At 51.3% G+C, this 12,804-nt stretch overlaps 8 protein-coding genes across 8 annotated transcripts; 2 read left to right on the top strand and 6 right to left on the bottom strand.

The window, feature by feature from the left end:
* Nucleotides 1-115: 115 nt before the first annotated feature.
* Nucleotides 116-1,035, top strand: N7519_002753 (TMEM199/VMA12 family protein; the record flags this gene model as incomplete). The annotated part of the gene is made up of 2 exons (XM_057289531.1): nt 116-373; nt 475-1,035. The coding sequence occupies 2 exons, from the start codon at nt 116-118 to the stop codon at nt 1,033-1,035; spliced, it is 819 nt and encodes a 272-aa protein (XP_057150733.1).
* Nucleotides 1,036-1,339: 304 nt separating this feature from the next.
* Nucleotides 1,340-2,916, bottom strand: N7519_002752 (allantoinase alX; the record flags this gene model as incomplete). Its single annotated transcript, XM_057289530.1, has 3 exons — nt 1,340-1,462; nt 1,512-2,363; nt 2,422-2,916. 3 exons carry the CDS (start codon nt 2,914-2,916, stop codon nt 1,340-1,342), a joined length of 1,470 nt encoding a protein of 489 aa, XP_057150732.1.
* Nucleotides 2,917-4,284: 1,368 nt separating this feature from the next.
* Nucleotides 4,285-6,227, bottom strand: N7519_002751 (uncharacterized protein; the record flags this gene model as incomplete). Its single annotated transcript, XM_057289529.1, has 4 exons — nt 4,285-5,285; nt 5,350-5,898; nt 5,975-6,090; nt 6,160-6,227. 4 exons carry the CDS (start codon nt 6,225-6,227, stop codon nt 4,285-4,287), a joined length of 1,734 nt encoding a protein of 577 aa, XP_057150731.1.
* Nucleotides 6,228-6,925: 698 nt separating this feature from the next.
* Nucleotides 6,926-7,469, bottom strand: N7519_002750 (mitochondrial 37S ribosomal protein uS14m; the record flags this gene model as incomplete). The annotated part of the gene is made up of 3 exons (XM_057289528.1): nt 6,926-6,988; nt 7,069-7,240; nt 7,351-7,469. 3 exons carry the CDS (start codon nt 7,467-7,469, stop codon nt 6,926-6,928), a joined length of 354 nt encoding a protein of 117 aa, XP_057150730.1.
* A 615-nt stretch (nt 7,470-8,084) lies between these two features.
* Nucleotides 8,085-8,708, bottom strand: N7519_002749 (F1F0 ATP synthase subunit i). The gene is made up of 4 exons (XM_057289527.1): nt 8,599-8,708; nt 8,489-8,518; nt 8,317-8,367; nt 8,085-8,188 (listed from the first exon to the last, which is right to left on the bottom strand). Exons 1-4 carry the CDS (start codon nt 8,633-8,635, stop codon nt 8,124-8,126), a joined length of 183 nt encoding a protein of 60 aa, XP_057150729.1. The 5' UTR covers nt 8,636-8,708; the 3' UTR covers nt 8,085-8,123.
* Nucleotides 8,709-8,854: 146 nt separating this feature from the next.
* On the top strand, nt 8,855-9,468 carry N7519_002748 (DASH complex subunit SPC19; the record flags this gene model as incomplete). The annotated part of the gene is made up of 2 exons (XM_057289526.1): nt 8,855-8,986; nt 9,061-9,468. The coding sequence occupies 2 exons, from the start codon at nt 8,855-8,857 to the stop codon at nt 9,466-9,468; spliced, it is 540 nt and encodes a 179-aa protein (XP_057150728.1).
* Nucleotides 9,469-10,094: 626 nt separating this feature from the next.
* N7519_002747 (uncharacterized protein) lies at nt 10,095-10,733 on the bottom strand (the record flags this gene model as incomplete). The annotated part of the gene is made up of 1 exon (XM_057289525.1): nt 10,095-10,733. One exon carries the CDS (start codon nt 10,731-10,733, stop codon nt 10,095-10,097), a length of 639 nt encoding a protein of 212 aa, XP_057150727.1.
* Nucleotides 10,734-10,788: 55 nt separating this feature from the next.
* On the bottom strand, nt 10,789-12,591 carry N7519_002746 (tRNA methyltransferase RSM22; the record flags this gene model as incomplete). The annotated part of the gene is made up of 1 exon (XM_057289524.1): nt 10,789-12,591. One exon carries the CDS (start codon nt 12,589-12,591, stop codon nt 10,789-10,791), a length of 1,803 nt encoding a protein of 600 aa, XP_057150726.1.
* Nucleotides 12,592-12,804: the final 213 nt, after the last annotated feature.

Below are 12,804 nucleotides of genomic sequence, written 5' to 3'. Positions count from 1 at the left end.
GGAGCTTAACTGCCACTTTTTTTGGGGGGGGTTCCGCTTTATCTCCCCCTATGAACTGACCTGCTCCTCAATGGATTCGTGCTTAATTGTCTTAATTTATTGATTTTGTATCATAATGGTCCTGCTTGTTACGACAGACCGCATCCTCGCCGCGTTCGAAGTCATTCCAGCTGCGCGCCGCGAGGAGCTAGATTTGCCTACCACGCTGGAAGCGCAAGGCCCGATAGCCCACGAGCAACTGATCCGCCTCGCCAGATGCCTCCAAACAGACACTGAATACAAGGAGCATGTCTCTCATAGCCCAACAGTCCTCAGCTCCCTCCTCCGCGGCACGAAAGTCTACGTTCCTCCGCCGCCAAAGAAGCCAGAGCCCGTACGTGGTCTATACACAACATCCCATCCCATCCCTTCCTTTCATTTCCTCGGATATATAAAATCCATACAAAGCATATCCTAATAATCTATACAATACAGAGTGCCGAATATCTCGCATCAAAAGCACGTCTCCTCGCAGCAACAGAACAAGAATCCTACAACCGACTCTTAAACCCAAACTACCAACCTAACCCCGACCACGCGGATCCACACACATCGCCCTACACAACCGACGGCCGCGTAGAAGAGGATACGCTTACAATCTCGCTGGTGTCTAGCATATTCATCTCGGTGTTGGTGACCGGTTTCAGCGTGTACGCGGCGCTGACGAAATTCCCGACGTCGCAGATCCTGGCGAGCGAGGCGGTTAAGGTTCTTCTTGGGCTATTTGCGGCGCTGAGTGTTGCTGTTGCGGAGTCGTTTTTGTATTGGACGTATCTTGGGAAGGTGGATCGGGCGAGGGTTAAAGAGAGGCGGGTAAGGGAAAGGAAGGTTGTTATTGGGGCGGTTGGGGAGGAGAAACAAGCTGTGGATGAAGGTGTTGAGGTTGGGGCGGAGAAAGAGGAAATTTGGGGGAAAGGGGTTAATGGGGGTGTTAGGAGGAGGGTTAGGGAGAAGTGGGAGAAGGGAAGGGATGGTGAGGATGTTGGGAGTCTTTGATATGTATTTGTATAGTATTCAATAATAATGACTACATTGATGTACTTTTTATGTGCTACCCTCTTTAGGAGACTTGGATGGATTTGCATTTGGTATTCTATCCCTAAAGCTACAACGCGCTGTCATTAATCTAACGGGTATGGATGCTGTGCGATCATTAGTGCTCATCAGAGGGTTCGATCTCACTTGAGATCGAGATATAAGTGGCAGAAATATAGAGAAGAGAGCAAGGCGCCCTGCCGAGATGTCAACTTGTCTCAAGCGTGGACAAAAGAAAGAAGAAGAAGAGAGAGTGGGACATATCTCAAACCCGTTTCTCAAGAAGCAGCTTGCCATGCGGCGATTGGCTATGGAAGCCCTGGTCACGGCTGAAGATACGCTCACCACGCAACCAGGTCTCGCGGACCATGCCGCGCAGAGTACGGCCCTGGTAGGGGGGAGCACTTGTTGCGGAAGAGCATGGTGCTCGGCTCGACGGTCCATTCGGCAGAGTCATCGAAAACACAAATATCAGCATCAAAGCCGACAACCAGATCGCCCTTGTGCGACTGCAGGCCAACCTGGGCAGCAGTGTTGGCGCAGCAGAGACGAACAACGTCCTGGAGGGCGTTCTTGGTGTTCTCGTCTTCTGGCGAGGAGGTCAGACCCTTACGGCGGCTGAGGTCTGTCCAGAAGATGGGCAGGCCTAGGCCGACGGAAGAAATGCCGCCCCAGGCAGAGAAGAAGTTGCCACTCTCCTCGTCCTTGCCGCCGGTGCAGTGGCCGGGGACATGGGCTGGGAGCATCTTCAGGTCTGGTGTGCAGGGGGAGTGGTCGGAGACGACGGTCTTGATGACGCCGTCTTCGGTGTGCTTCTCCAGCTCTTCCCACAGACCATCTTGGTTCAGCTTTGAGCGGATAGGTGGGCAGCACTTGTGGCGGGTGTCGCCGTCGCGAACTTCCTCAGCTGCTAGGGACAGATAGTGGAAGCAGGTTTCGGCTGTGATCTTGACGCCGTTGGCGCGGGCTTCCTGCAACAAGGGGATAGCTTCCATTGCAGAGAGGTGAACGATGTGCAAGGGGAGGTTGGGAGCAAGATGAGCCAAAGACAGAATACTTTCAATGGCACAGGTCTCGAATGAAGAGGGTCTCGAGGCCAGGAAAGTAGCATACGCCTCAAGGGGGCCGACGGGGTCGGCAGGTGCATCAGATGCCTGAGCCTCGTCGCCCACAGATGCGGTAACAGGAGGCTCCATCTCGGCGTGGAACATGAGAGTGGTTGGCTCATCGGCCAACTCGGCCATGACCTTCTTGATATCCTCTTTGTCGACAGCGGGGAACTCATCAACCTATTACAGAAGATTAATACTAATTAGGGAACTCACGAGGCTGATACCAGTCACTTACACCACTGTCAATTAGGAAACCCTTGAAGCCGCGGACACCCTCCTGGACAAGTGCCTTGAGCTCGCCGGCATTGCCGGGGATGATACCGCCATAGAAACCGACATCAACCCAGCACTTGCCTTGGGCAGCGTGGATCTTCTCTTTCAAGCCCTTCACGGTGGTGGTGGGCGGGATGGCATTGAGAGGCATATCAATCACAGTGGTCACACCACCAAAGGCAGCGGCTTGAGTGCCTGTATAGAAGCCTTCCCATTCCGTGCGGCCAGGCTCGTTCAGGTGAACGTGCGCATCAACCAGGCCGGGCAGCAGAACATGGGGCGAGTAGTCGGTATAGGGAGTATCGGCAGGGAACTCCGATGCTGGAATCACGGAATCAAAGACGGCGGTGATCTTACCGGTTGTCCGTGAGATCACCACAGTTGCAGAGGTCAAACGGCCGGAGATAACGGCGCGGGATGAAGCCACCACGGCAATGGAGGGGAGGTTAGTTGCCATGACTCTTATATAGTTTGGACTGAAGACTCGGATATAACCAAAAGACGAAGTATAAGAAAGCTGTGCAGATAAGACGACGAAGATAAGAGGGGCAAAAGCCCAAGATAAGGGGATTGGGGCAGATATAAATACGCCACTCTCCCCAAGGGAAAAAAAAGTCTGGGCCCACCTTGGGGTAAATGAAATTTCACTTTTTCAGCAAAAAGGAATATCCAGAGAATATCCAGAGAATATCGAATATCCACAGGCCCACTGCCGAGCCATTATTCCAGCGCCCGATGGTGCTGCGAGTACTCGGCCAAGTGGCGCAGACGTGCAAAATGCTGAATGGCCTTCACCCTTGCCGTAATGGGTAAGAATTTGGAGACAATCTCTGTTTTCTCTCTGTTTTCTCTCTGCAATCCCTCTGCATTCTCTGGGGAATACTACATCTGTAGCAGGTATAGCAGATCCGAAAGGCAAAAGAGCGTCGGGCACCTCCGAAGTTGAAAACCGCGGGCAATTCCCGCTTATCAATGGCCCGCTTTCCAACCTTTGGGTTATCAGGGCACATTACTCGATCGAAACTGTCGTCTCGCCTGGCCATTTTCGGGCCATCTTTTCTTTTTACTCGATCGAAACTGCTTCCCGGGGGGCAAATACTCTCGGAAAAGAGAATTTTGGCCTGTGAACATGGCCCTGTTTTTGCCGAGGGGCTTTCATTGAGTTCATTGTTCCATATCCTGGAGAATGTTGGAGAAAATGTTGGAGAGACTAAAAGAATAAGAGGATAAGAGAATATTTGAAGATAGGTAAAAGAACATTGAAGAGAATGGGTTTGACGTGGGAAACCCCTTCCCCTCTTGTCTTGTTTACCCCAGACCTTCCAAGACTCTTATGCCTGAATTTGTTGCATCACTGGTGATCAGCAGTTTATCCACCTAGTAGATTCTTAATGCGACGTTCCGTTGTTAGTTGTAGAGGAACTTTATATAGGCAAATATAGATATTTAATCTGATATACTATATGCCGGTCGTCAACGTTGTGATGTCGGGTGCCTTCATGATACCCAGATACCTACATGTACTACACAAAGCACACATATACCTACTGTCGCATACGGCGAAATTAGCCGGGGAAATTAGTAAAAGAGGTTTCATTCATTCGCTATCCCAGCAGATGTCCGCCATTTCCTGCTTTTTTTTTGTTCTTTTGTTTTTCTGGTTAAATAGATCTCAAGGGAGGAAACAACACGCATCTGCCGGGAGAAACCTCAAAAGCGATATTAAAGTCTAGGCAAAATTAAAGAAATTCAAAGAAAAATCAACCGGCGTGAACACCGGGAAACACAAATCCCAACCCCAGCACTGCTTCACAAGGAAGCAGGCTCACTCTTCTTCTTCCTCCCGGATGTCTTGCAGGTCACTGAGGTCGTATGGCCCAGCCCTGCCAACGTTCACATCGTCAAAGTAAATTGGACTTTCCGGAACAGAAAAAGAGTCAGCATAAACGTCAGGAAGAACATCAGGGATGCTACTGACAGGAGGAAGAACACTAGGGACGCGAAGAGCGTCAGGAGAAGCGTTCGGCGAAGTGCCGAGAGAAACGTTGGGAGAAGAGCCGGCAACTACGTCGATGGTGGCAGGAGCGTCAGGCTCGGCAGGAAGAATGTCGGCAGTGCCAGTAACTTCGGCAGGAAGGACGTGGGGAAGCACGTCTGGAGCGTCTGGAGTCTCGGCGGGGAGAGTGTTGGGAAGAGTAGTCCCGGCGGGAAACACGCCAGGAAGAGAATCACGAAGAGCGTCAAACGCGTCATCGTTTATCGAGTTAACGACCGAACATTCACTGCCATTATCGCTTTTGTTGTCATCTTCGGCAACGGGATACAAATTTTCTTTGAAAAAGGTATACATGTCATCGGTGAACGCGACACCGGACACGCAGCCTTTAATCTGGTCCTTGGTTTCTAAGCTGTGTATTTCAACCTTGCCACCAGGAATTTGAATAATCCCGTTGTTGATCAGTGATGCGAGCTCAGCTTCCATGTTGGGATCGGGCTCTCCAGGGGCCACCTCAAACTTCTCTATCGCCATCGGGGAGTAATGCATCATATTCATCCATGTCAAGATGTGTCCCACACCGCGAGTGACCATGCCTGACGACTTTGTGCCTTCGCCAGAGGAGTATGTGTTGTAAGCGTACGGGAGGTGGAGATCGGGCACACGTGTGCCAATCGGCTTGTCACAGATGATCCAGCCACGGCAGCGGTATTTCATGAACCAGGCAAATGACTCCGGAAACTTCAGGTCAGCAGCCTTGATGCCCGTGTTGAGAATCATCTCAGGGTTGATCATTGAGAGGGAGGAGATATGGGGCGCCCAGAAACTCCCTAGGGGCCATGTCAGTAAGCCCAGTAAGCAATCCCCACCTATCTTATTCAGTCAGATACTCACAGTGGTTCTTCAGATATGTCATGGCAGCACTGCCGCCCTCAGACTGGCCAATGATGTCGATTCTGGCACCGACTCGGAAGCCGCTGCGCAACAAGACTTGTTCGAAGATGTTCTGGACATGCTCATCGATGGAGCGGTTGCCGATCACATCGTTACGACCACTCAGTGGACGTTTGCGGACCACGGCAGAGGCGCGGTGTTGAGCATGATAACTTTCAGCGGTCATTGGGGACCAACCTGCATTGTACCAAACGTCCTGGCCGGCGTTCGCAAGTATGAGAGCATTGGGCGAATCCCGAGCATTTTCGCCAAGCAGACCCTTTGCAAAGCCTATGATCGAACCGAAAGAAATGCCGTCGTCGCAAACGTCACGGTAGGAGAATATGCCCAGGTCCTCGATAATCTCGCCGATGAAAACAACAACTCGAGGCGCAGTGTCAATGTTGCCCGACACCAAGATAGGAGCCTGCTTCTCGCTGCCTTTGGGGATTTTCATGAAATGCATGCCCATTCCCAGGAGCCGGTCAATGATGATGCCACGAATCGCCTCTGTGAAGTCGTTAGTGCCAGACGCTTTCATCAAGACCGTAGCGTACGGTCGAAATGGATCTGAGGGTTAACTGACTATGAAGTGTCTCAATGTGGACCTTGTTAATGCGGTCACTTCGGTTGACCTTGTAACGAGGGCCCTGGTCCGGGGCGGCGACACACCGGATCTTGTCATTTTTGGTGATGACGAATCTGTGTCATTCAGTGGACTGTTAGAACCCAAGGCTGCGATATCGCATTGAAAACTATGGAAAAACTTACCCAAGCTCCAGCAGCTCTTCGGGGAAGACGATGTCGTCGGGAAGGAGATCTTCTCGCATGCCATTCATTTTGGCGAAGCTTCAAATCAATGCGTGATGTTGATTTGAGAAGAAAGTCAAAGAGACAAGAGGAAGAAATGAGTGATGGGTAAATTGAAGAAGAAGAAGAAAAGGAAGAGGAAGAGGAGAGGGATATCACAAGAGGAGAACCGGAAGGCGCCGCTGTCTTCCACCGCGCTTTACCACGCGGCAACAAATCAGATGGGCAAGAGTCAACGACGTGATTATGGCATCGAGAAGCTGCTCATTTGCTCAGTGGCCGATGATGCGATTGTGAAAAGGCTACGCCGAAGAATCTTCCCGCTGATGCTGATATTGAGGATATATGATTGGGAAAGAAGATATACAGTTACCAGAGTCAGTTATATATCAAATCAGCCGGGCTGATCTGCAATTAACGATCATGGTTGGAGCAAACAACCTAATTGAGATGATCTCGGCGCTGCCAACAAAGAATGCCTGATCTCACGACACTAGCAAACGACGATCAGGCCCAAAGCAGTACCTGGACTTGTCAGCAAGTCAACGCCACCAAGCAGAGAGCGGCGGAGATTGATCGCAGGAACTAAAACAACAAAGAAAGATTTCATTTCTCGACAAAAGAGAATTGCATACTGTACATGCTTCCACCCAATGGAAGGAAAGAAAACGCCATTGTGCAAACAATTCAACCAGAGGTCTCCATATATTACAGAGCACCAATACAATTACCAACTGGCCTTCTTCACTCCGGGAAGTTCGCCAGCGAGGGCCTGCATACGGAATTGGTACTGCAGAAGAAAGGATGTTAGCGAAATGATGTCAGAAACCCGGGGCAAGATGTGGCTATTGGCTGGCATTTTCCACATACTCTGTTGATTCTGAAATCCCGGAAGACAGAGCGAGCAGTGCCTGATGCCACACAACGGTTCTTGATCTGCGTGGGGCGAGTGTAGGCGTGCATTTGTGACAATTGGAGTTGAGCCTGCGCGCGCACTCGGCCGGGGAGAGAGGTGTTGCGGATCATGTAGCGGAGAGCTTGTCTACAAAGAAAGACAGTGTCAGCATTTGTGTCTCAATTCCCAGCAAGTTTTCCCAGCTCGGGATATCCTTGGTCGAGCTAGAGCATCTGGGATAAGGACAGGGTTCGTACCGTTCGGGCTCAGTCTGCTCGAAGGCCATGCGCTTGTTGTTGTCCCGAATCAAGCGGGTATTGACAAATCCAGAGAGATCCAGCTTCTTGGGCCGGAAAAGCCCTGCCATTTTGGTCATTTTGGCGTGTTTAATTGGGGGGTATTGCGGAGTTGAGGTCGGAAAATGACTGTCGGCCAGGCGGAGTTGGCAAAAACTGGAATCCCGATTGGGTTTAGCGTGTTTGATGCAGGATTTCACGCTGGGCGGCATCAAAGGCCTATGATACTGCTAGTACTTTGATAGAAAGCTGTTACAATCAAAACTCAATGGGTATTGAAAATAAGGGCTAATTTTGACTTATTTCACGGTCGCATAGAAGTTGGAAATTAGCCCTAAGTGAAATAGCGTATCAATGAGCAGATTTGAAGTATAACAGTCTACAAACCCGAAAGCTTTACCCATGGTACAACAAGCTGCGGAATATTCGGATTAAGTTAATCTCCTTGCTCTGACTGATGGGATATCATCCAGCAGAATGGACACTACAAGAGGAAAAAGCGCCTTGCTCAGAATGGTACTGGTACAGCTTGTGAATTGATCCAAGTCACCCCCATCGAGGTGGGTATGCTCTATATGCTTGGATACGGGCAAACTGCCCGCAGAGTAATCACAAAAAGGGCAAGCCGGCCATTGATGACCTTGGCTATCTCCGTCCACACACACATCGCGACGGGTCGTCCCGCTCTTCAACAAACAAATGGGATCTCAAAGTGCATTCATTGTCGACCCAATTTAGTGGTCAGCCTTGCCAGCGGGCTTAGCGTTGGGGTTGCGGGGGTCGCTCTTGAACTGGGCGGCTGTACGGATATGAAGGTTAGTTGGTTATGCTCGAAATATGCTCATCGCAGTGTCGTTTTGTGGATATTGTCGCATGTGACCCCAAAATCGTCGACAATTTATGTGTAGTTGCGCGGAATGGACTCACTGTTGGACAGAGCGTTCTGAAGAGAGTTGACACCGTAGAGCACAATGATGCCTGGAGAGAATCGTCAGAGTAATGTTCCATCAACAACCACTCCGAGGATGCAGTATTCAAAATTGACAATCCATTCGTTCTAGATTGTCAGGGCATCTCGGAATCTATAGGGTATGCGTACCGGCAGCGAAGAAGGGAGTCATAGGCTTGGCTGTAAGTGAACATATGCGTCAGTCGTTGGTCCTCATATCGCTTTCCCACAAGTCGTAATCGAGGTCAGAAAACACGTACCCATAGCGCCGGGGAACTTCTTTCCGAGGAGAGACATTGTGACAGGTGAATCGAATGCGGAGGGAATTCGGCGTTCGGGAAGATGGTGAGGCAGGAGGACGGAAGAGGAGAAGTGAGGTTTGGGAGGTTTGCCCGGTCCCGAGCCCACGCCGCCTTAAAGGCGGTGTCATGCCGCTTTTACCGCCCGATCTATCCCGAGTATTGTAAACAATCATCTCCAAGGCAAAGCTTCAAATCAAGCTTTAAATTACGCATTATGGCAGCTTCATTATCGTCCTCAGTTACCTCGCTACAGTCCTCTCTCCAGATTCTGGACAACTCTATATCCACCCTCGATGCGGGCGTGAGCGATTTTCCTCGTCTATGTAAAGTCCTCCAGACAACGCGAGTATGTTCTTTTCCGATGTTTCATTCCTGGAAAGAAACGAAAGGTCACGAGTCTAACTGTTTATCTTATTATAGCACTTTGAGCTCCTCCCTGAGCCTACATTGCACGAAGCGCAGCAAGCCCTCCTTGACGAAATCACCCCAAGCATCGCTCACCTCCTCACACTATCATCAAACCACGTCGAAAAGCTCGCGCGCCGTGAGCAAGGCCTCAAGGCGAAATGCGAACTGCAAGAAGGTCGACTGTCCTCTACCCCGGAGAACCGGTCGTCAGCGACCCGCAGCCAACCTCAAAGCAGCTCACTGCGGGGTCGCATGGCGGGGTCCGGCTCTGCCTCGTCGGGTAGTGCAGCACCATCCAAGGCAGCGGAGCTGAGGAGACTCATGCAGAAGAAAGAACGGCTCAAGTTTGCAGTCGATCGATTGGAGTTGCAAAGTACGCAGAAGCAAAGACAGTTGCGAAAGAGCATGGCTGCGCAATGAAATGTGGCAGTGTCACTTTGCGAGATAAGAATATCTGCTATTACGAACAGCGACTAGCTTGTCGGGAGCATCTAGGTCCATGGTGACTTTTATCTGATTTCTATCCACATTCTTAGGTGTGCCTGCTTCGCCAACCCTGGCTAGAAAAGAACCAAGCCTGAAGCTAGCGACTGTCTTTCCCAGAACGTCAATGCACCTTACCCGCCATGGATTTTGAAAGCCCAGTGTCAATTGCGGGGCTCCAGTCAGTGAAAGGCTTCCGATGACTACTGGCGCTCCATGGGACTGGCACAGTTCCCCCAAATCGTGGCAAGACCATGCTTCATCACGACCGGTTTAGTGGGGTACCCAACGGCATCCATCAGGACCATTTCATTGGAGAAAAGGAGGATTGGACCGGGCCAAATGACGCCCCAGATACTGTATGAATCAATCAAATACATATCAAATTTTGATTAGAGTGAAGATGCCATATTTTACATCTGAAGAAGTGCGAGAATAATATCCTAATGTACAAACAAGATCCAGTCCCCAGTCCCAATGCCAAATGCTGCCAGTAGTTAGTAGTATAGTACATGTTTTCGAACCTCCAAATCCACAAAAAAATTGCGCCAAATCGAAGCCACTTATTCATCGACAGAGCGCTTGTTGTAAGCCTGACGAAGCTTCTTTTTATCATTATGCTTCTTCCAACTGGGGATATGCTGACCCCTTTTTTTGACTGGGACATCAGGAACATCCGAGTCATGAACTCCATAGTCTTCATCCTCTTCTTCTCCTTCATTCTCAAAGTCGCCTTCTTCCTCGGCTTCACGCATAGAATCCTTGGTCGCCGCACGGCGGGCCAGACGCTCCTTCTTACCCTCGCCATGCTTATCGCCAAGGTTCAGGTTGCGTGGGATGCGGGTCTTGGCTCCCAGAGCCCACAGGTCTCCCCAGCGGGACTTGCGGGCATCGCGGTAGGCCTGGCGGCTGTAAGAACGCGGGACGGTCCAGCGCTCAATTTTGCCGGCGGGTGTGCAGAGATCAAAGATGACATGACCGCGACGTTTCATGGGTGGGTAGATGGCGCGGGGGAGGGATAGAGCGTGGAAGGCTGGCTTGTTGGGGATACCAGACTCCTCGGGGTCCTCGAATCCTTCGAATGCGGCATCTGTAGCCTCAGGACCTTGGCGAATTGCTTGCTCTTGTCGCATGTCTACACCACGCTGCACGGCGAGGTAGCTGAATTTGAGATCTTCATGGTTGCGGTCTTTCGCCCCCATGATGCGCTGCAGGAATGGAGGGCGAATGTATCGCTGCTCGAAATGGCAGTAGTCCCTACGGCCCTTGGTAGCCCCCGAAGAATTGTGCATCGGGCAGGTCGAGTGGTTGGTGCAGGGGGGCCACGATCATTCCACGCTCCTTCTCAATGACCTCGCGTTGGTCGGGGTCTTCGAGGAAGTTGTCGTATTCGGTAGAGCCGGGGCTTGCGATATGGCGCTTCAAGAGCATTTCACGAGCGCCGGAAATAGCCTCAAAGCCCTTCTGGCGGCCCTTCTCGAGCAGAATGAGAATACCCCCGTTTGGGTTCAAAAGAGACCACAGGTTCTCCACGTGCTGCTTACGCTCATATTCTTCTTCAAGGCCGAGAAGAGAGTGCGGTGCGATGATGATATCGTACTGCTTGCGTTTAGGGGCAGCCCGCGAATCATCAATTGTAGGCTTCTCGCGCACATGGACGTAATCAGGTAGCCGTGGGAGGAAGGTGGTGTTTTCCAGCAGGGCAGCAGCGCGCAGCCGAAGGGAATCGGAGCCTGTTAGCACTGTTGACCTCCCATAGGGGATGGGTGCTCCCGCGGGATGATCGGGCACCATGAGCTCCCATTCTGCGCGGATGATATCTCGCCAAGCTAGGATGCCGGCACCACCACCGCTAGCATCGAGAACGTTTGGCCCACCCTCTTGTCCGATGAGACGGCGGACCCAATCAGCGCCCAGTCGCTTGCGAATCTCAACCATAACACTAAGTGACGATGCGTAGATTCCGGGATACAGGGCTGCTAAGTATGCGTTGGCCTCCATTTCTCCCATTTGACGCTGCGAAGCCTGAAGAGCGACAGGAAGCTGCGGTAATTGGGCACGTGGAGGTGCGGTCGTATCCGAATGGGGCAATCCTGGTCCTCCGAATAGGCGCCGAGCAGTGTCAGAAATGTGCTTGTTGGAAAACTCTGATAAAATGACCGATATGGGGCCAGTGATAGTATCCTTGGGCAGATGGATAGTTGTAGGATCAGTTCCGAATTTACCCTCGAGGGTAAGCGGGTGAATTCTTGGAGCAGAGTCAGGAACTGCCTCGTTCTCAAATTCCTCGAGCATCACCTCGCCGCCCAACTGTTCTGCCACCTCTCTGGTCCGTTGCATAGCAATTGTTTCCCGCTCTTCCGGGGAAACATCCATATCATAGACGAGCGGAAAATCGTCCTTAGCGGCGACGCTTTCATTTAGATCGACTTCCTCCCATCCACCTTGTCCGTCTTCACGGAGCAAGCTCAGATCATCCTCTTCCTCAACCATTGATTCAACTTCCTGCCGAATGATTGGTTCTCCATAGAGGCGGGCGTATATTTGAAGCTCGGCATCGTCCAGCATACCGTCCGGCAACTCATCTCCAAAGCGTTGTTTGATCATGTGTACCCATGACTCCGCGGTGTGTTCGTCTCGCTGGCCTATTAGGTCGCTGAGCTCGTCTCCTTCACCCTCTTCGCCCATAATCTCTAGCTCTTCAAGTAATTGTACCATTTCCGCCTCATTTTCACCGATTCGATCGATCAGGGTATTGATATCATCCGGTTCGGTGGGTTGGCTGGGTTGAGGCGGCGAATCGGTGGATGCTGGGCCTGACACAAACCTCCGCTGAGGCTGACATTGTGACGCCGCATAGTTGGAAGTATTTCTTCGGTGCGCAAGCCTGCTAGACGCGACCAAAGGTGAGGCTTTTTGGACAAGAGTGCGTTTCTGTGTAGGTGTCAAACGGTTGACAGGTCCGCGGAGCTGTCGCGATCCAGAAGGGCGAGCAAGAGTACGAAATAGTTCGCGCGATTGTGACCGACTGGCGCCTGATGCTGAAGACCTGGAAAGCATTTTCCAGATCTTACTAACAGTCCCTTTTCGAGAGGTTGAAAGAGAAAGAAAAATGGCCCAGTCCAGAAAATTGATGCCAAGACGGCCATGCGCGCCCATCACAAACTGCAGGCCTCTCATTGGCTGGTCCGCCGTTCCCTTCCAAGGTTGTCGGTTTTAGCTCGGTATCAAAAATCTATAACAACCAGGAAGCGTTTTTGTTGGTAGGAATAT

This window comes from Penicillium mononematosum (assembly GCF_028829835.1).
Source record: "Penicillium mononematosum strain IBT 11891 chromosome Unknown utg000002l:1.0-8112719.0:1.0-8118358.0, whole genome shotgun sequence".
NCBI lineage: Eukaryota > Fungi > Ascomycota > Eurotiomycetes > Eurotiales > Aspergillaceae > Penicillium > Penicillium mononematosum.
The sequence above is the reverse complement of the archived record's forward strand: the minus strand, read 5'-3'. Positions and strand labels throughout refer to the sequence as shown.